The 22,261-nt window shown below is 41.3% G+C and overlaps 1 protein-coding gene across 4 annotated transcripts in view; it reads left to right on the top strand.

Annotated features, from left to right (window-relative positions):
- MTF1 (metal regulatory transcription factor 1) overlaps positions 1–19,170 on the top strand; it is a 49,344-nt gene extending 30,174 nt beyond the window's left edge. The window contains exons 5-11 of one of the 4 annotated variants that reach the window (XM_075853243.1): positions 1,117–1,190; positions 1,275–1,402; positions 6,888–6,965; positions 7,665–7,767; positions 12,487–13,028; positions 14,966–15,026; positions 18,039–19,170. In XM_075853243.1, the coding sequence (XP_075709358.1) occupies positions 1,117–1,190; positions 1,275–1,402; positions 6,888–6,965; positions 7,665–7,767; positions 12,487–13,028; positions 14,966–15,026; positions 18,039–18,418 (1,366 nt within the window). In that variant the 3' untranslated portion in view covers positions 18,419–19,170. Of the gene's footprint in view, positions 1–1,116; positions 1,191–1,274; positions 1,403–6,887; positions 6,966–7,664; positions 7,768–12,486; positions 13,029–14,962; positions 15,027–18,028 lie in introns of all 4 variants that reach the window. The other 3 variants (XM_075853242.1, XM_075853245.1, XM_075853244.1) reach the window with 3 other exon arrangements.
- Positions 19,171–22,261: the final 3,091 nt, after the last annotated feature.

Genomic DNA, 22,261 nt, shown 5'->3' with positions numbered 1-22,261 from the left:
CTGAAAATGTGCCTAATTCCCATAGTCGATGAAAATCCAAATTAAGCACCCCAAAAATGTGCCAGAAAACGCCTGTACCTTAAAAAGCATGTTGCAAAAACGCTAGCGTTTTTTATACGTTTACGCGTTGTTTTTTTTTAGTGCTGTGTGAACACGGCCTTACTCTGATTTAGTGTAAATGCAGCTATCCTCTGATTTCCATCCCTTCTATATTAATATGCTGCTGTATAAAATAGAAATGCTTCTCTGCGATTTTGTTCTTTTTTTAAAACCTCCCTGCGCTGAACCGAGTAAAGATTGGATAAATGCACCATTCACTGTAAGCTCCACCTTGCGCCCAGCGTGTAAGAAATGCCCACATATTTGGTATCGCTGAAGACGGCAAAGGTTGCCAAATATGTATTCAGGTGTGTTTACCCAGTGGCATACACTAGATGTCAAAAAATATCACCGAAATTGACATATTTGCAGGTTTATATTTTTTCCATTATTTCTTCCATATTTACTTTTTTTTTTTACACAATATAGAAGCCCAATATGTTATGAGTAAACAAGACGTAATACACGTAGATTGGAAGAGACATAGAACAAAAATTCTCTTTTGCATTGGCACATGGCTAAAACGTGAAAATGGGCCTGGTCAGGAAGGGGGGGGGGGTAAAGCCTCCGGTCAGGAAGGGGTTAAGGTAGATGAGGTTTACTTTTCATGTCTCAAGCTAAATTCAAAGTCCTGCTTCTTTCCTTTTACTTGAATGCAGTGCCCGATATACGCTTTTTGGGATTCAATGGCAGACGTATGAAGGCATATGTTCATATGAAGTTTTCCGCCCTAGTCGGTTTGAGCTAAATGTCACGTGTCTGACAGATTCCAGCAGAATAGCAGATGTTCCCCTTTCTGTTTGGATGTCAATAGAGGCGAAAGCCTCCTAAAACTCCCAATCAGTAAAACATAGAAAGCCTGTTATTTGCAAATCTAGACAAACATTTGTGTAGATTAAAATTGTGAAGTTGTGTACAGCTGTAGCGTATACAAAGGGTTTTCCTGTTATCACATAATTGAAGGTTATAGATATACTTTCATTTTTCCTTTTTTTTTTTTTTTTTATTATATTGCAGATGCGATCATGGTGGATGTGGCAAAGCATTTGCTGCAAGCCATCACCTGAAAACACATGCCAGGAAGCATACAGGTAAGGGGAACAGTGCTTTGCCATTGTCTTGCATATTGAGGGTATATTATCAGGATTTGATGATCATCTCGTGTCTGTTTCCAGGAGAGAGACCGTTTTTCTGCACCAATGGTGGATGTGAAAAAACATTCAGCACACAGTACAGCTTGAAAAGTCACATGAAGGGTCATGATCTTACTGGCGGCGATGATTCATTCCCCAACAACGCAGAGGTATTGTGTTAAAGGGAATGTGTCGCTAGAAATAATTTTTTTTTCGTTAAACTATTATTATTTAAGTGATTGCACATTGTTTTCATTTTTTTTATTTTTTCACAAGTCAGGAAATATTATAAATTCGACTCTAATTTATAAACTTTCCATGTGCTGGCCACTAGAGGGAGCAGTTCCCAAAATTGCAGCATGGTCAATGTGGTAAAGCAACCTCATTGCTTTATGCTGCAAATTTGGGGTGTCCTCACACAATCTCCCCCCCCCCCCCTCCCTTATTCTGGCTACTGCCAGGAGAAGGAGGGGTTTGAATCTTCAAACCTCCTACACTGTGTGCCACCATTTTCTAAGTGACTGCACAGTGTAGGAGGATTAGGTACAGGGCTCAGCAGACCGTATAACACGAACATAATACACACATCACATACACGAACATAAATTACCTGCTCCTGCCTCCGCTCCTATTCCTTGCGCTTTCGCTTCCTTGAACATATGGCCGAAAACCGTGGCCGGAAGTCGTCATCTTACTGTCCGGCAGCGGCTTCCGGTCCACATGAAAATGGCGCCGGATTTCGCTCTGCAAACGAGCTTCGTTTTGGTCTGTGTGGGAGCGGGCACGCTGCAGTGAATCGAACGAGGTTGTATGGGGTTGTATGTGCCGTATTCCATCTCTGTATGTGCCGTTAATCGACACGGACAGAAATGAAAAAAAAAATGTCAGCCCCCATAGAGAAGTAAAAATAAGAACAAAGTAAAAAGTAGAATACGAGAATATAAATAAATAAAATTTATGTTAATATCATATTAAAAGCAAAATGATAAAAAAATAATAATTTTCATGACCCCTTCCCTTTAAACCAAATTCACCCAAGTTAGGTTTGTGTATGTGAAGTAGATGCAATAGGAACAATGCTTAGATTCATAGTATCTGATATGCAGGTTACACAACATTTCTGGCTGCGCTACATCTAATACCCATCTGGTTTCTTGTGTTTTTATTATAAGACCGGTACCTTTTTACGACCAGTCAATTCTGATCTGCCCTCGGCTCTAATATATGTATTTTTTTTTTTTTCAGGCCAGGCGGGCTAAACTAAAGGGGAAGGGAGAACTAATTGGGAGGGGCAATAGACGGAGGGGCAGAATAATTAGTAAAGAACAGCCCTGTGTCGTTATGTAGGTCAGTGAGGTATCAACACAGGGCTGTGTGTATTCTAAGGCTGGGTTCACACGAGTATGTTACGTCCGTAAAGGACGGAACGTATTTCGGCCGCAAGTCCTGGACCGAACACACTGCAGGGAGCCGGGCTCCTAGCATCATAGTTATGTATGATGCTAGGAGTCCCTGCCTCGCTGTGGGACAACTGTCCCGTACTGTAATCATGTTTTCAGTACGGGACCGTAGTTCCACGGAGAGGCAGGGACTCCTAGCATCGTACATAACTATGATGCTAGGAGCCCGGCTCCCTGCACTGTGTTCAGTCCGGGACTTGCGGCCGAAATACGTTCCGTCCTTTACAGACGTAACATGCTCGTGTGAACCCAGCCTTACTCTCGTGCACGTGCCTGTATCGAGAGAAAAAAAAAAGACAGAACTTCCGGCAGGGCAGAGGTAGGGAGAATAGGAAGGAAAGTGTTCAGATTTAATACAGACTATATATTAGGAACTTTATTAAATTGTTACATAGAATATTAGTTCAAAAATTGTGTCCCTGGAAAACCCCTTTTAAAGCTCAGAGCCCATTTTTCAAATCTGAAATGTCACTTTATGCGGTAATAACTCTGGAATTCTTATACCTATACCAAGCGATTCTGAGATTATTTATTTGTTTTCTCGTGAGACATTGGACTTGGTTAGTGGTAAAATTTGGTCGATATATTCAGTGTTTATTTGTTAAAAATAGCACAATTTTGAGGATATTTTGAAAAAATAGCATTTTTCTGATTTTTAATGTATCTGCTTGTATGCAAAATAGTTACTAGTTCACATTTCCCATATGTCTACTATATGTTGGCATCATTTTTTGAACATTCTTTTATTTCTCTAGGACGTTTCAAGGCTTAGAATTTAGAGGCTCTGTCACCAGATTATAAATGCCCTATCTCCTACATAATCTGACCAGCGCTGTAATGTAGATAACAGCAGTGGTTTTTATTTTGAAAAACGATCATTTTTGAGCAAGTTATGAGCAATTTTAGATTTATGCTAATTAGTTTCTTAATAGACAACTGGGCGTGTTTTTACTTTTTACCATCTGGGTGTTGTACAGAGGAGTGTATGACGCTGACCAATCAGTGACCATTCAGTGTCATACACTTCTCATTATTCCAGCCCAGCTTCTTTCACTGCACAATCACGCTGTAACAATGGGCTGGAATAATGAGAAGTGTATGACACTGATTGGTCAGCGTCATACACTTCTCTGTACAACGCCCAGTTGGTAAAAAGTAAAAACACACCCAGTTGTCTATTAAGAAACTAATTAGCATAAATCTAAAATTGCTCATAACTTGCTCAAAAATGATTGTTTTTTCAAAATAAAAACCACTGTTATCATCATTACAGCGCCAATCAGATTATGTAGGAGATAGTCAAGTTATAATCTGGTGACAGAGCCTCATAAGCAGCAATTTCTCATGTTTTGAAGTAAATTTCAAAAGCCTCCTTTTTTTTTTCATGTACTTGTTCAGATCTGAAGTGGCTTTGAGGGGCATATATATTAGAAACCCCAATAAAACACCCCATTTTAAAAACTACCAGTACAGGGGAAGCCCCTTACAAGTGACCTAATTTTGTAAACTTAGACCCCTTGACGAATTCATTGTAGTTTTCTTGGGGTGCATGCGACTTTTTGATCAGTTTTTATCCTATTTTTTTAAGAAGCATGGTGACTAAAAAACAGAGGTTGTATTTTTTTATTCCTTCTTTTTTTTTTTTTTACAACGTTCACTGTGCGCTATAAATGACATTCAATTTATTCTGCGGGGCGATACGATTACGGCGGTACCATATGTTTATAGCTTTTTTATGTCTTATGGCGTTTGCGCAATAAAAGGGCTTGTTGTTTTTTTGTTTTTTTTTGCGCAAAAACTGTAGTTTTGATCAGTATAATTTTTAGGTACATATGACTTTTTAATCTCTTTTTATTCAATTTTTTTGGGAGGCGAAGAGACCAAAAAAATAGTGATTCTGGTACGGTTTATTATGATTTTCTTTTACGGCCTTCATTGCACGGGATAAATAACAAAATACTTTTGTAGTTCAGGCCGTTACGGACGCGGCGATACCAATTAGTTTGTTTATTTTTTGTAATAATAAAGGACTGATAAGGGAAAAAGGGGGATTTTTACTTTTATTACTTTTACTTTTATACAACTTTTTTTTTTACTTTTTTTCTTTTTTTGTCCCACTTGGGGACTTGAAGGCAGGAGGCCCTGATCGCAATTCTAATACACTGCATTGGCGCCCGCGATCATGTATGTCGCGGGACCTCGATGGTTTTTTAACCCCTAAAAAGCTGCGGTCGCCATTTAACGCGGCTTCTAAGGGGTTAATCAGCGGGGACCACCGCAATCGGTCCCTGCTGAAGGAGCTGCAGCAACTGCTGTACGAGACAGCAGTTGTCACAGCTCCTGTATGGAGGCGCTGTTCTTCCCGTGACGTACTATTCGGTCATGAAGCGCGAACGATGTGCTCAACATAATAGTGCGTTCAGGAGCGGGAAGGGGTTAATTACTGGGCAATTTTTCATTTTAGTTTCTTCCCTCTTCACATTCCAAGAGCCATAACTTTTTATTTTTCCATTAATATAGTCGTATAAGGGATTTTTTTTGATTTTTTTTTTGTGTGGGTCGAGTTCTAGTTTTTAATGGCACCATTTAATGTGCTATATAATGGGCTGGTAAATTTTGAAAAATTATCTTGGAGGTTGAAATGGCAAAGAGCAGCAACCATTTTTTTTTTGGGGGGGGTGGGGGTTTGTTTTTACGGTGTTCACCTGACATGCTAACACTTTATTATGTGGGTCAATATGATTACGGCGATACCAAATTTATATAGTTCTTTTTATGTTTTACTACTTTTACAAAATAAAAACATTTCATTAAAGAAAAAAATTATTTGTTTTACCATATTCAAGTCATGTTTTTCCATCGATAGGGGGCTTGTTTTTTTGTGGGGCAAGCTGTAATTTTTATTGATACAATTTTAGGGTACGTACAACTTTTTGATCACTTTCTTTAATTAAATGTTTTTGTGGGAGACGACGTGACCAAAAAACAGTAATTCTGGCGTTTTTTTATATTTTTTTTTACCGTCCAGGTTAAATAATGTTATATTGTAATAGTTCAGACTTTTACGGACATGGCTATCAATTATGTTTTTTACATTACTTTACATTACATTACGGAAAAATGGCAAAAGGGGGTTTCCTAAACGTGTAATATTTTTTTTTATCTTCTGTGTGTGTGTGTGTGTATATATATATATATATATATATATATATATATATATATATACAGTATATCTTTATTTAAAGTTTTTGTTTTTTTAAACTTTTTGTACTTGTCCACCTAGCGGACTTGAACCAGCAATCATTGGATCACTTGCACAATATACTATAAAGAGAGAAGAGACCGCGACACATGGACATTGGACATGCAACGTGGGTCTTTCTCAAGCATGCTCAAACATGCTTGAGAAAGACCCTAACAGGGTTGAAACGTTGCATGTCCGTGTGTTGATGAATTAAAGAAAACAATATTTTTTTTTCTACTTTGAGTGCTGCGGTCTCATCTCCCTGTATGGATTCGTGATCTCTTTTGGACCGGGGATACATACGTGCGTGCACGCCCCATTAGGTTGGGATGCTGTTGTTCCGTCTCAATTGCTGGTTGTGCTGATGGATATCCAAGTTTTGCACAATATACTGCAATATGTATTGTAGTATATTGTGTTTTTTTTACCGGCTCCTATAAAGCCTTGATAAGAGAATAAAGCTGGAAGACCCCAGTCTGCCATAACCACCATTGGCACTACACGGGAGGGAGGGGGGCACGATACTGTCCCCCTCTTTCTAGCAGCTTAGATGCGGTGGTAGTCACTGACCGCGGCATCGAAGTGGTTAAACAGCTGGGACCGGAGTTCTCAGATCCCAGCAGTTTGAGCAGGGTGTCCGCAATGTATGGAGCGAGATAAGCCCCATACCACACCACTCTACCTATTATGTACATACACTATGGGTGGATGAAAAGGGGTTAAAAATGGTGCCAATTTCCAGAGCGGCCCAGTAATTACCGCACTTTGAATCATGGTCTGGCATTTGAAACATTGCTAGTAAAATTTGCCTATGGCTCTTATCGTCATGCTTTTGTGCTGTACTGTTGAGGTAGATGCACAGAAATTGAAAAATGTATGGTCCTAACATGATTAGACCCGAACTGGTGACGTTGCTCACACTCATGAATTCTCCATTCCTCTCTCTTTCAGGACACAAAGCATTGGCTCTGCCTCAGTGATTTAAGCACTTTATCCACTGATTCGGAATTGCGGGAAAATGCAGATGGAGTAAGTAATTTCCAGAAGTAAACTTAAAAGGGTTCTCTTAGTAAAGACATATTGTCTGACCACTGTTCCCCCTGCCAATCGCTAGAGCAACGCGGCAGCAGTGCTTGGAAACTGCGGTTCAATTCATCTCCTGTCAGTCCTTCTCAGAGGCCGCATGGTTTAACAGGAGATGAGGTGTCATGCCACTTTCGATCTAGTGATTGGTGGGGGTCACAGGATTTGGACCCCCACCTATAACACTTTGATGGCATATTCTAGCAATAAACCATCAATGCCTTTACTAAGATAACCCCTTTAATAAATAACACTAATTTTCTGTCTTCATACGTTCTCACTAGCTTTCAAGTATTCATCACACAGCAATGTAAGTACATGCAAGTGGAAAGTTAGCAGCATACATTACATTATTTACAATGTTCATGTTTTAAGAAAATGTCGGATTCGCCCCTAAGATATAAAAACTCCCCAGTAAATTCAGAATCCGTCAGCTGCATTTCTTTTTCATGGTATTTAAAAATGTTTTTATTTATTTGTTTTTATTTTTTACCAGCGTTTCCCACTAAAGTTTTAAGGCAATGCATGTAGAGATAACGGGGATAGGATTAGTAATTTTATGGACCAACCAGCAAAAAAAAGGAGACCTTCATATTTTCTCCATATAGATGCTATAACATTTCTTTTTTTCTTTTTCTGCTTTAGAGTCCTGGACAAGCCCTTGGCTCTTTATTATCACAAAACCTATTTCAGTCCATATTTCAGAGTCCGGATAACATCGAAGATAATGATTCTGCTCATCATTCAGGTATTTGGTCAACCCCACAAAACGTTTACTACTTCTGGCACATTTCTTAACCTATAGACAAGAGATTCTGAGTCCTTAACCAGTGATTAGTGGTGATCCGACCACAGAGACCATCACCCTTCTGGGAATGGGCCATTTTAATCTCTGACACCTCTTTAAAAATGAATGGGAGTTGGGGCGCTCAACACTTTCAGTAACTGCCATACTTTTTAATCCCTTGGCGCAAGTCCGCGTACAGTTGTGTCGTTCACGCCAATGTCTTAGCGCAAATCGACATAACTGTACATTGTGGTGATATTGCCGGCTCAGAAGCTGAGCCCGCGCCATGACCGCCGGCTGTCAGCTGTATGTTATGGTATATTACCCTGCGGTAACGGCCAGGACCGTAGCTAGCCTTTTATCTGGCCGACTAATACCTTAGATGTCGTAGTCAATAGCGACCGCGACATCGAAGGGTTTTGCAGCCGATGGCAAACGGAGGCCTAGCAATGGCCTCCTGGTCTGCCAAGTATGGAAGCCTATTAGGCACTGCCAGGGACAGGACCTAATAGACTTACAGTTAGGGTATGTGCACACGATAGCAGGCATTTACGTCTGAAAAGACACTGTTTTCAGGAGAAAACAGCTGCCTCGTTTCAGACGTAAATGCTCCTCCTCGCATTTTGCGAGGCTTCTCTGACAGCCGTAAATTTTGAGCTGCTCTTCACTGAGTTCAATGAAGAATGGCTCAAATTACGTCTGAAAGAAGTGTCCTGCACTTCTTTTGACGAGGCTGTATTTTTACGCGTCGTTGTTTGACATCTGTCAAACGACGACGCGTAAATAACAGGTTGTCTGCACAGTACGTCGGCAAACCCATTCAAATGAATGGGCAGATGTTTGCCGACGTATTGTAGCCCTATTTTCAGACGTAAAACGAGGCATAATACGCCTCGTTTACATCTGAAAATAGGTCGTGTGAACCCAGCCTGTGTGTATAACTGACAGCTCTAATACATTGCACTACGTAGATAGTGCAATGTATTAGTATAGTGCCAGAGGTGCAGGCCTTCAAGTCCCCCTAGTGGTATGAAAAAAAAGGTTAATAAAAATGTTGTAAAAAAAATAAGTGTTTAAAAAACAAAAATCGCCTTTTTCCCATAATAATAAATCTTTTATTAGGAAAAAAATTAAAATCTTAAAAGTATACATATTTGGTATCGCCACATCCATAACGACCAAAACTATCACATTATTTATCCTGCATGGTGAATGCCGTAAAAAATATATATATATAAAAATAACACTACCAGAATCTCTGTTTTTTTTGGTTACCTAAACTCCCAAAAAATGTGAAGTGATCAAAAAGTTGCATGTACCCCAAAACGGTACCAATAAAAACTACAGCCCATCCTGCAAAAAGCAAGCCCTTACACAGCACCGTCGACGCAAAAATATAAAGTTATGGCTCTTCGGATATGGTGACACAAAATATTTGATTTTAAAAAAAAAAGTTATTTTATTGTGCAAACGCTGTAAAACGTAAAAAAAACTATATACATATGGTATCGCCATAATTGTATAGACCGTCAGCATAAAGTTAATGTTATTTATAGCGCACGGTGAACGCCATTTTTTTAAAGTAGACATATGGTAAATGTTAACTAGTGACTATTTTGTGTGGTATAACCATCTGTCTTACATAAAGAAAAATGCTATTTTTTAATTCAGAAAAATGCAAATTTTTTTCAAATCTTCTCAAAATGTTGGTGTTTTTCACAAATAAAAACAATGTATGAACCAAATTTTGCAACTAACAAAGTACAATGTGTCACGAGAAAACAATATCAGAATTGCTTGGATAATTAAAACCATTCCAAAGTTGGTATCACATAAATGAAGATATCTCATTTACTTTCTCCAAGGGGTTAAAGGCAAGTGACCGCGTGTGTATGCCCTACTTTACGCTAGTGGTTGGCATTCAAATGACCCATTCTTTAATCAGTCAAATGTTAACAGGGTCTTAGGTCTCATGACCACTGTGCACATTTCATCAGTATTTTGCTTCAATCTTTCCATTATACCTTTTCTGTGTTTTCGTTTCCACTCCTGGTTTTGGCTTAAAACAAACTGACACAAAACATTGATGAAATATGCATTGTGCGCATTTGGCCTTAAAGGGTTATTTCCAGAATCGACAAATAGTCACATATTAACAGGATAGGTGAGTGTCTGATCACTAGGGGCCCCATCGCATTGACACCTACTGATGGCGAGAACAGGGTTCCGAACCCCCTGTTCCTCCTTACTGCTCGACCACAATGAGGAGGACATTGAAAGGAGCAGCAGTCCAGCATATGCGCTGTCACTTCATTCAAACACTATTGGAATGACAGAAACAGCTGAGTACATTGCTCGGCTGTTTCCGTCAATCCCATAGACATTAAAAGGAGCGGTGGGTTCATGATGGACCTCTGCTCCATCCAAGCTCATCCTTACTGTGAGGGCTGCAGTGAGGAGTAATGAGAGTGGGGGTCCCAGCTGTAGGGCTTTCCGCGATCAGACAATTATCACCTATTCTATAGGATAGGTGATAGTTTGATTCTGGTACAACCGCCTTTTTAAAACTTAGGGGGAGATTTATGTATGAAATGCTAGTCTTAATCTGAAGTTCGCTGGAAAAAATGTGCCAAATTTATTAAAAGGTGCACTCCTCTTCTTAAATTTGGCGCAGTTTGGACTGTTCCAAAAACCTAAATAAAATGTACGCCTGCGATGAGTGCTAAAAGTTAATCTGTTGCCATTAATTCTCGTAATAAATTCCCCCCTTAGTTTGCAGTCTTGTTGTTTTAAAATTATCTTCATGAAGCGTGTGCCATCTCAAGGTTGCGTATGTTAATTTTAAATATTTCCTCATTGTATCCCTTAACCATTTACACATATAATATGCCACACCTAGAAATTCCTGCCCTGTGCAAGCATCAAATAGTTCTGTTTCTATTTATTTAAAACTTAGTCATCTTGCCTTATATGCCATTACTTTCATAACGGCGTTGCAAGGTACTGCAGCGTTGTTCCCTTCAAACGAATGGGACGATGCTGCAATACCGGGCACAGCTGCTATGAAAGTTATGGCGTATGCAAATACGAAGAGAAATGAAATGGATGTAAACAATGAAGAGGCTGCAGCGCTCGTAGGTGCGCCGCAGCCCCTTCAATCAGCTGATCGACAGGGGTGCCGAGAGTCAGACCCCCACCGATCTAATATTGATGACCTATCCTAAGGATAGGCCATCAATTACAAAATCCCAGGTAACCTCTTTAATGTGCTATGCACCTTTTTGTTTTTATCTCTACTTTAAATGTTTTCCTCTGTTAGAAAAATTTGTCCTCAAACAACGGGGGGTTTATTTTGCTCACCTCTGGATTCAATGGCTAGTGGTCTAAGAAAGGTTGAACTTATCTTTTGTACTCTATATAACTTTGGAAATAATGCAGCCTAATAAAAGTTAATATGACTATACATCTTAAATAACTGTCGCCTGAACAGTTCTTTCTCCCGACTCGCCCGAGCTTACATGTTTTTTTCAATGGGCAGAGGGAAATAAGCCTCTGCCGGTTAATCTCCTATAGTAACAAAGGTCCCTTCTTTCCCTCGACATCTGCAGTCCTCTGAAGATTTGGGTGAACCCCATACACATTACATCGTTGTTTGATCCCGCCGAAATCGGCAACTTTGGTCAAGTTTCATCTAATGTGTATGGGCACCTTTTAGTGTTATATTTCTGGATAATCTAATTATAACATTAGATATTTGCTTTTTTTCAGTCCGAAGGACCTTTTGGGATATGTTAATTTAATGCCTGTTTTGAGAGATTTGACTTTTCTAGAACAGATTTGTGATAAATGAAAGTTCTGAGCTTTGTGTCCCGTTTTTGAGAGGTTTCCAGCAACTGAAATTTGCATTTAATTAATTGCTTCTTGAGAAATGATGTCACTGTGGTCACCATTTTTGATTGTTGTTGATGTCCTTTCCATTATCGCTACACTAATTTTGCTGTGTCTAAATTACACACTGGTTTTAAAAGGCAATCTGTATCGTACAAATACCATCTGATTATTTTTTTTAAATGGTAGCCGGCATGGTGATCGTCTGAGTGCTGCATGTCCGGTTTGTCTAACCCTCGGGGATCAGCTGATATCGCTGGGGGGACTCTGGCAATTGTCCCGTATCAAATGCATGACTATGTCCCCTCACTATAGCTGCTTTCTGTTTTGGCTCATATATGGGAAGTCCTGATGGGGAGGGGGTTCTCATGACCAGGGACTCTTGTTGTGGGCCAAGTCCTTTATTTGATATGTTCTCCCAAATGTATGCAGAAAATGTAGAGCTTGTTTACTCGACTATTTTTGCACTGTGCGCTTTGTGTATGTTTTCTGTCAAAAACCGCATTGGATTCTCTCAAAAGGAAAGTTGTTTTTTTTTGTTTTTTGTTTTTTTTTACTTTCTCTCCTTGGATCCAATCCCATTTCGAATATATGGAGGAAACAAAGACTTTAAAGATATGGCTGTGTGAACATTCTCTTATTTCTACATGTAAACAAGACCCTTAATGAAATAATGAGGTCGCTATTTAGTGATCGCCAGGGATTAAAAGCTTTGAGCCATAATTGTGGTAGTATATGCCCATAGTTGTAAAGTGGACTGATAATATATATTTTTTTTATATTGTTCCACAGAAGGACTATTGAAAAGTTGGACTAGAGAAACACAGGCAATAGACCCTGCAGAGACCAGCACAACTGATGCTCCATCTTTAGTAATCCCTTCTTTTAATCCCAGCACTGTCTCTGAGGCTTCCCTACAGGCTCCACCTAGCACAAAGTCCATGCCTTTACCATCTGGCACCATGGGATATGGGACTCATTCAGCACCCGCTGTGTCCTCCACAGCACCACAACCTCTGGAAGTGCCTATTCATAATGGGGGTCATTTCACAGTCACCCAGGACCACTTCATAACTCAACAGACCTCACAGCCCTTAGTAGAAAGATTGACTGTGGTTGCAGGACCCACGTTGCCTGTAGGAGCCACTTCAGACAATGTTTTACCAACACTGGTGCAGGCTGCAGTTTCTGGTGCCAGCACGAGGCTGGGTAGCAACCCTTCCATAACTTTAACACAGACTCCTAATACTACCATCTTGCAGCCCAGCATAATGATGGATGAGCATAATCTGCAGTGGATTTTAAATGGAACCTCACAAAACCATGAGCAATCTGTAAGTATTTACACCAGACTGTACAGATAACTTTAAGCCTAAAGAAACTCCTTCTGAGCTGTTCATGAGAAGCCGACTTAAATAAAAAAATGTTTTCTGCAGCCACTAAATGGGAGCTGGCTGAATATGGATTTATTATAGAGGTCAAAATGGAGCTATGTGGATCCCTTTTCAGTGGGACTCCCATAGTGGTAGCTGCTGGCAAAGTGAATTTTATCATATAACTGGCTGTGTGAGGAAAAGCATGGGATTTAGGGCTCCTTCAGCAAAAACATAGTGCTAATCCCTATAAAGAATTTTGGACCCAAACCTTCTCTATTGACCTTTGCACATCTCAAACAGCCAGGAATATATGGTTTTTAACCAGGGTTACCAATCGTTCATAAAATCCTGGACAGTCTGTATAATGGGAGCATTACGCCATCTCCAGCATGGTCACCATCGCACTTTAAAACCCCCTGGTTGTTTACATTCAGCAGCAAACTTTTAGATGTTTATTAATAAGGCCGTAAGATGGAGACGTGTTTTGAGATTGCAAAGACATGTAGGCTCTCTGTCCTAAGCTCTGTGTCATTCATATCTTAATTTGAGACCAAATCCTTTGCACATGCGAACCGTCAACCCCATATATAAGACTGCAGCCAGTCTGTCTCATATAAGACCATAGCTAAGCTCTCCCTTTGATGACCGCAGAATAAAGAAAAAACAGCTTGGCAGCAGCAACAATGCCGTTCCTCACCACAGCCTGAATAGAATTTGGGTGGAGAATCTCTTAAAGGAGTTTTGAGAGAATAAACTGATCCCCCTGAAGCTCTCCTATATTGAAAAATACCAAACTTGCTAATACGTTTGAAATTCTGCTCTGGTGTTTAGATTCGTACGCAATGATATGTCGTCCATCATGACGTCACGTATTTGTAGCAGTCAATCTCTGCGGCGATGTAACGTCCCGCAGCGGCGATTTGTAGTGGGAGAGCTTCAAAGGTAAGTATATTAGAAAATTTGGTATTTTTCAATATGGAGGAGCTACATAAGTTTTGCTTATTTTTGTAAATTTTCTAAGTGCTATTTATTTTTTAAAAAAAAATTCTAATCTTTATTGACTGAACATTTAAAAAAAAAAAAAAACAACAATTACAAGAACAGAAAAACACAGTATGGCTAGTTTCACACCTGGGTTGAACCATTCAATTGTTCTGCTCCGTCAGAGGAGCAGAACAAGGGAATAATGGAACCCGCGGGTTGCCGACGGAACCCATAGAATAGGTTCCGTTGGGGTGTCCGTGATTTTAACAGACACAATAGAGTAAACCTTGCTGGATTTGCGATGGAGGCCCCTAACGGAGCCTCCGACGCAGATTTGAACAGAGTTTAACAAAACAGAATTACAGCGCCTATCCCTTTCATCTGAATAAAATTTGTCACCATGATAGATACACATTAACTATTTATCAGTAAGGGTATTTTCACACAGAGTTCTTTCATGATGATTTCGGAGGGTATTCCAAGCCGACATCCGCTTATAAACTACCTCCTATTGATTTCAAAGGGTAATCCGATTGGAAGTTTTCCAGGGCGGATTTGAAAGTCGCATCAAGTGACATGACTCTTATTGATGTGGAAAATCCTGTGGATTTCCACATGGGGATTAGTGACACACATACTGGAAATCCGTGAAAAAAATCTGCGCGTAACGCCTGGATTTCTGACTCGGATTTCACATGAAATCCGCAACTAGTTTTTCTGCCTTTTATTTTCGTCATCTGAACATAGCCTTAGCGATCATTTACCCTAGATGAACTTCAGGGTCTTTCGAAAAACGGACCAGAAATAGTTGGGAGCGTGACGTAAAAGTAAAGATGCAGAAGATCTACTTGTGTTGTATTAGACCTATTCATACTTTTGCTTTTAATCAACTTTGTTTCTTTCCACAGCAGCAAGCTGCAAAGGTAGAGAAGGTATTCTTCACCACTACAGTCCCGCTTACTGGCACTGGAGGTATATTTAATCATAAGGATGATTGCATTTTATTACCTTTCTTATATAAACTTTTAAAACTTAAAAATAACATCTGAAAAGCCCATGTATTTTATGAAAGTAGAGGTTCAGAGACTTAAAAACAGATAATGCCACACACTGCCCCCTGTAGATAATGCCACACACTGCACCCTGTAGATAATGCCACACACTGCACCCTGTAGATAATGCCACCTTCTGCAGAGGGCAGAAGGTTGCATTATCTGCAGAGGGGGCAGAAGGTTGCATTATCTGCAGAGGGGGCAGAAGGTTGCATTATCTGCAGAGGGGGCAGAAGGTTGCATTATCTGCAGAGGGGGCAGAAGGTTGCATTATCTGCAGAGGGGGCAGAAGGTTGCATTATCTGCAGAGGGGGCAGAAGGTTGCATTATCTGCAGAGGGGGCAGAAGGTTGCATTATCTGCAGGGGGGGCAGAAGGTTGCATTATCTGCAGGGGGGGCAGAAGGTTGCATTATCTGCAGGGGGCGGGCAGAAGGTTGCATTATCTGCAGGGGGGGCAGAAGGTTGCATTATCTGCAGGGGGGGCAGAAGGTTGCATTATCTGCAGGGGGGGCAGAAGGTTGCATTATCTGCAGGGGGGGCAGAAGGTTGCATTATCTGCAGGGGGCGGGCAGAAGGTTGCATTATCTGCAGGGGGCGGGCAGAAGGTTGCATTATCTGCAGGGGGCGGGCAGAAGGTTGCATTATCTGCAGGGGGCGGGCAGAAGGTTGCATTATCTGCAGGGGGCGGGCAGAAGGTTGCATTATCTGCAGGGGGCGGGCAGAAGGTTGCATTATCTGCAGGGGGCGGGCAGAAGGTTGCATTATCTGCAGGGGGCGGGCAGAAGGTTGCATTATCTGCAGGGGGCGGGCAGAAGGTTGCATTATCTGCAGGGGGCGGGCAGAAGGTTGCATTATCTGCAGGGGGCGGGCAGAAGGTTGCATTATCTGCAGGGGGCGGGCAGAAGGTTGCATTATCTGCAGGGGGCGGGCAGAAGGTTGCATTATCTGCAGGGGGCGGGCAGAAGGTTGCATTATCTGCAGGGGGCGGGCAGAAGGTTGCATTATCTGCAGGGGGTGGGCAGAAGGTTGCATTATCTGCAGGGGGCGGGCAGAAGGTTGCATTATCTGCAGGGGGCGGGCAGAAGGTTGCATTATCTGCAGGGGGCGGGCAGAAGGTTGCATTATCTGCAGGGGGCGGGCAGAAGGTTGCATTATCTGCAGGGGGCGGGCAGAAGGTTGCATTATCTGCAGGGGGCGGGCAGAAGGTTGCATTATCTGCAGGGGGCGGGCAGAAGGTTGCATTATCTGCAAGGGGCAGTGTGTGGCATTATCTAGACGGGGGCAGAAGGTGGCATTATCTAGACGGGGGCAGAAGGTGGCATTATCTAGACGGGGGCAGAAGGTGGCATTATCTGCACACAGCCCCCTGTAGGTAGTGCCACACAGCCCCCCTCTAGGTAGTACCACACAGCCCCCTTGTACATGGCACCGCCGTAGATGGCACCCCCCTCCTTCCTGTAGATAGCGCCACTGTAGGGGACTGCTCCAGAAGAAGTCCCTGACACAACGGTCCATATATGGACAGTGATGTCATGGACTTCTCCTGGAGTTGTCCGCTGCTCCTGAAGCGGAATCCCAGCCGCAGCGGCCGGTGATTCCGCTCCAGGGGGAAGTCCCAGACTTCACTGTCCATATATGGACAGTGACTTCTGGAGCTGAATCACCGGCCACCGCTATGTCAGGGACTGCTGTGATCGGGAAATCCGCTTCAGGAGAAGTCCCTGACGTCACTGTCCATATATGGGTTGACGAAGTTGTGGCCGGGGATTAGTGATTCCGCTCCTACAGGGAGCAATAAAATCTCCTCCTTCTCCTCACATGCACTCCGCATGTTGAGGAGGAGGAGAAGAGAGCAAGCAAGCGTCAGAAAGCACAGCCGTCATTCGGATCACATATAAGTGACAGCCGTGTTTTACACAGCCCCATAGACCTGTATGGGGGCCGGGAGAACGGCCCAAATCGGGTATGTTCCATTTTTTGACGGTCCAGTTTATATCCCCGTTTGGGGACTACTGTGACTGTCACACTGCCGAGAATCCCTGTCATGTGAATAGGGCTCAAGTCCAAGTTGGTCATGGTGTTGAAGAAAGAGAAGGGTCAAGGATGCTTTAAAGCAGGGGTCTCAAATTCGGCTGGGTAAATGGGCCGCACGAAGAAAAAAATTGAAGTTGACGGGAAGCGTTACTTTCAAGTTTGATACAATAGAAAAATGATTGTGTATCAATTAGTTATTTGAACTACTATAACAATACTACATTACTATAAAAATACTACATTACTATAATAATAGCGCTAGGTTTAAACTTAATGGAAATTTGCGAGTTTGGCGGCAGAGTTGGCAGCATTTGGCTGACACAAGAATATGAAGATTGGGCAGCCCCTTTTTAGATAGTGTCACAGTGCCCTCTGTACATAATGCCACAGACACCTTGTAGATAGCTCCATTGGGGCTCCCTCTACTCTCTAGGAGTGGTATCCCCAGCCAGAGCGTTGCCGAAGCTTAGGCCAAGGATTCCTCTGCTGACAGTGATGTCAGAGGATCCTCCTGGACTGGAATGTGATATGGGCTAGTAGCACTCTTCCTGGGTCTCCAGATCTGCTCCTTACATCACTGTCCATATATGGACAGTGACGTCAGGGGCTTCGTCATTCGCCAGCGCATTCGTCCTTCGACCTGCTCTATCCTCTACCTAGGGTGCCCCACGGGCCGCAGATGACCGCCTCAGGGGCCATGTGTTTGAGACCCCTACTTTAAAGAATGCTATTACACGACAAGGAGCCATGCTTTTTATTACACCTGTATTGTGATTTGTCGTAATTGGTGGTGGGAACCTGCCAATGATTTAACTAAATCAAATACTGTACAGATATTCCATGTCAATTTTAATTTTGTTGGGTATTGAGAATCCTAACATTGTTAGTCTTTTCCAGGAAATACTGTACAGCAGATTGGTTTGAGCCTTCCGGTTATCATCATAAAACAAGAAGAGTCCTGTCAGTGTCAGTGTGCCTGCAGGGACTCTGTTAAAGAGACATCTATAAAGCGCAAAAGATGTTCCACTCCAGAATCTAACACTGACCCAAAACCAGCAGCTGAGCCATCCCTTCCAGACACTGTGCCCCTTCCACCATCGCCCTGTGAAGGAAGCAGTGGACACTTAAATTCTACAGACTCTCAACCATGGACGCCTTCTTCTATAGACATCTCAGACTTCCTGTCCCTTCAGAGTCCAGAGAATACTTCCTCTTTGGTCCCTGTGGAAGCCTTACTGCAAGGAGATGACATCAGCCTTAGCGGGTTTTCTAAATAGACTGGAAAATCAGCCAATGGACTGTTTTTTGTTTTATTTTGGAGATTTTTATAGTCCTCTTACTTGCAACAGTCAGCATTCATCTCTGGCTACATAGCTCAACTGACAGCTCTACATTCAATACATTTAATTTTTTGGTAGATCAGCAGTCTTTTTTACTTTTATGAAAGCCCCCCTGTGGGAGAAATCGTAGCAGCTTTACTACCCTGAGGCACTGATCAAGTTTTCCGCTGGGATACACCGTAACCATTGCTTTATTGCACTATAAGTCACTTTGTTTATGGAAGTTCAGGGGGAAATACATTATATATATATATATATATATATATATGTATCTCATGTCATAGGTAAGTCACTGGAGTTCATGTTTTATGGGGTTGTTAATATACATTTTACCATGGGACAGCTATATAAAAGAGATCATTTTAATATTGGATTCATTTGCATCAAACCTTCCGGATTCTTTGCATTCTTGACCATGAGTTGTCATTCTCGTTTCTTCTAAGTTCCAGTCAAGAATTTGATCATGCGGTTTTAATGTTAAAACACCAGGGATACATGGTAGCAAGGCCTAGAGTTCAGGTACCAAACCAATACTTCCCACTCCTTTATAAAGCAGAACACCCTCTTGCCTGAGATACCTGTATCCAATGTATGACACTTAAAACTCCTCTAGGATTCGCTTGTGATAACATGGCTGCTAGTTCGTAAATAAGGGACGCCATTAGCCATCATTAAAATCATTGCCTTAATGTTTGTTTTAGGTTTTTATTTGAATGCCCTAATGTGTTTTTGTTTTTTTCTTTATGTAAAAGCATGACCAAATGGCTCAATGGCAATCTCCCAGGAAAACAAAACTGGAAAATGCCATTGTTCATACTGCTGTAAGGAAATATTCAGGTTCTTGATGAATTGTTACATTGTGCCTTCCATTGTCAGTGAAATATGAATAGTGATAGATATTTTTACCATAGTAAATATGATATATTCTAAATATATTTGTGCTGCTCCATTATCTTGCTATATAGCCAGTCGATCCTGCTAATCCACAGTTGCTGCCTGTCCAAATCGTCACAATGTGCAGTCTCTGCCTCCTTGGTAACCCTATTCATGTTGACTCCATTGGTGTTTTTTAATTAAGATCTTCCATACCAAATAGAGAAAACCAGTAGGCAGCACAGGTGCTTTGTGAAGGTTGACACAGAACAGACCATGGCTGAGTGGATCCACTGCTATAGCAAAATGGAGCAGCACATGTTCACTTGGTGTAATTTAAACTACAAGGCTATGTTCTCATGTTCAGGATTTCCATAGGCAAATCCGACTTGGATTTTTAAAGGAATCTGAGGTTCACACTCGGTTTTCTGTTGCAGATTTGCACATGGATAAACCCCATTGTTATGATCAGGATTTAGAGGCAGAATCCTCACCTAAATCCTTGTCCTGAATGTGTAAATATGGCCTAATGCTTGCGCCTGTCTAGAAATGCATGATGATTGGTGAGGGCCCTTGAAAAAAGATGTTAAAGAGGATCTGTCACCTGCTGAAATGTCTGTATTAGTAAATTATTGTATTCCCCATGAAATAACAATTCTGGAGCATCTTTTCTTAGAACTCTAAGTTGGACCGTTCCTCTGTTATTCCTCCTAGAACTTTATGAATAAATTGGCAACTGGGTGTTACTGCTGGGGGTGTGTCCCTACAGAGACTGACCATGTCCATTCAGTGCTCACAGTCTCAGACTGTGTAGAGATACACCTCTTTGACAAGGGGAATGGTAACACCCAGTTGTCAATCTATTCATACATTTCCAGGAGGATTAACAAAAGAACAGCACTACGCAGAGTTCTACTACAATTATTTACTAAAATAGACGTGTCAGGAGAGGTCCTCGTTAAAGGCTGTGTACACTTTTTTTTTTTTTAAATAATTTTTGTTTTTTTAAATAAAGTTAATCCGTGTAATTAGTGCGACTTCCTAAATACGTTCATAACTTCGATGTGATTGATTGATTACAGGTGGATCCTGCATGTCAGGGACACGCAGAACCCGCTGTCCCTGAACCCATCAGTCCCGTGGACCTGACGGATTCAGGTCTTAGGGAACGATACAGCTGCTCTGTATACAGAATACAAAGCAGCTGTATCTCAAAAAGTAAGAAAATTATTTTTAACAAAATGTATTTAGGTAGTTGCATCAATAACACTGATGCACAATGTCAAAGGTGTACATAGCCTTTTAAGCTGGCCATACACATTAGATGAATGTTAGACAAATGTGAACATTAACTGACGACCAACTGATGTCTGCCAAAAAGTGATTGGTCATGTTGATTTTTTTTTCGGCCAGTCGTAAGCTGAAATTCTATTTGGAGTGAACATGGTTTTTATCTGCCAGTTCAGCATGACATGTTGATGGTCAGATCGTTTGTATAAATGATCCGTCGTACAATTGATCTCTTAATTTAATGTGTATGGCCAGCATTTCAGCAGTAGCCAAAGTTTAGTAATTGTTTGTTTTACTTTTGATGGCCATTTTTGCAGCCATGTTGGTTGTCACTTGTGCATTAGCCTCTCTAAAACTCATGACTGTTCTTATTAACTAATGCTAAATTGTCAAGCTTGTTTAAAGAGGCTCTGTCACCACATTATAAGTGGCCTATATTGTATATGATGTGACCTGTGCTGTAATGTAGATTACAGCAATGTTATGGCCTATTTTAGCTTTATGCTAATGAGTTTCTCAATGGACAACTGGGCGTGTTTTACTATATGACCAAGTGGGCGTTGTGGAGAGAAGTGTATGACGCTGACCAATCAGTGACCAATCAGCGTCATACACTTCTCTCCATTCATTTACACTGCATATAGCGATATATCTGACCTCTTCTGTAGCGTCTCTGTGAGACTACAGCATAGCACAGCGAGATCTCGCTGTGAATGACAGTTTACAGCGTAATCTCGCCAGACTACGCCTGCTGTGCTGTAAATCACAGAGACGCTACAGAAGTGTCAGGATTCTGAATACACAGCACGTCCTGGCTGGAGTTAATGTATATTCATTATCAGGACACTGCAGTAATGTTAGTGTTTGTGTATGTGGCTGCACATAGCGATATAGCTATATCGCTATCTGCAGTGTAAATGAATGGAGAGAAGTGTATGGCGCTGATTGGTCACTGATTGGTCAGCGTCATACACTTCTCTCCACAACGCCCACTTGGCCAAAAAGTAAAACACGCCCAGTTGTCCTTTTGAGAAAGTCATTAGCATAAAGCTAATATAGGTCATAACTCCGTCAAAAATGATCGTTTTTCTAAATAACAAACACTGCTGTAATCTACATTACAGCGCCGATCATATTATGTACAATATAGGGCACTTATAATGTGGTGACAGAGCCTCTTTAAGCATTAACCGCAACATAGCTAATTCAAAAGTGACAACTATTATGGCTGCACTTCCTGTTTCTGCAAAAATCGCCACCACAACTGAACAGAAAATTACAATATATCTAATTGAATAAAATTGCTCTAGCTTCCGATTTACTAGTATATGGCCAATTTTACACTTGGATGGAAATCCTCTTTAAATCAGTCTGCAAGTTAGAAAATCTGTCATTATACCTGCTATGAAAGAAACTAGGTTGGAGCATATGGTCAGCCAATCGGCACACATCTCTCTATGTTTACTAGTAAATAGAAGTTAGAACAAGAAGATTTAGGGTATGTGCACACAAGAATACACTGCAAATTTCCGCCATGGAAATTCCCAAGGCAAATCCGCAGTTAAAATCGCGATACAAATCCGCACCAAACTGCTGTGGATTTGTTTTTTTGCTGTG

This window comes from Rhinoderma darwinii, chromosome 2 (assembly GCF_050947455.1).
Source record: "Rhinoderma darwinii isolate aRhiDar2 chromosome 2, aRhiDar2.hap1, whole genome shotgun sequence".
Lineage (NCBI taxonomy): Eukaryota > Metazoa > Chordata > Amphibia > Anura > Rhinodermatidae > Rhinoderma > Rhinoderma darwinii.
Note: the sequence above shows the minus strand (reverse complement) of the source record. Positions and strands in the feature narration are given on the sequence as shown.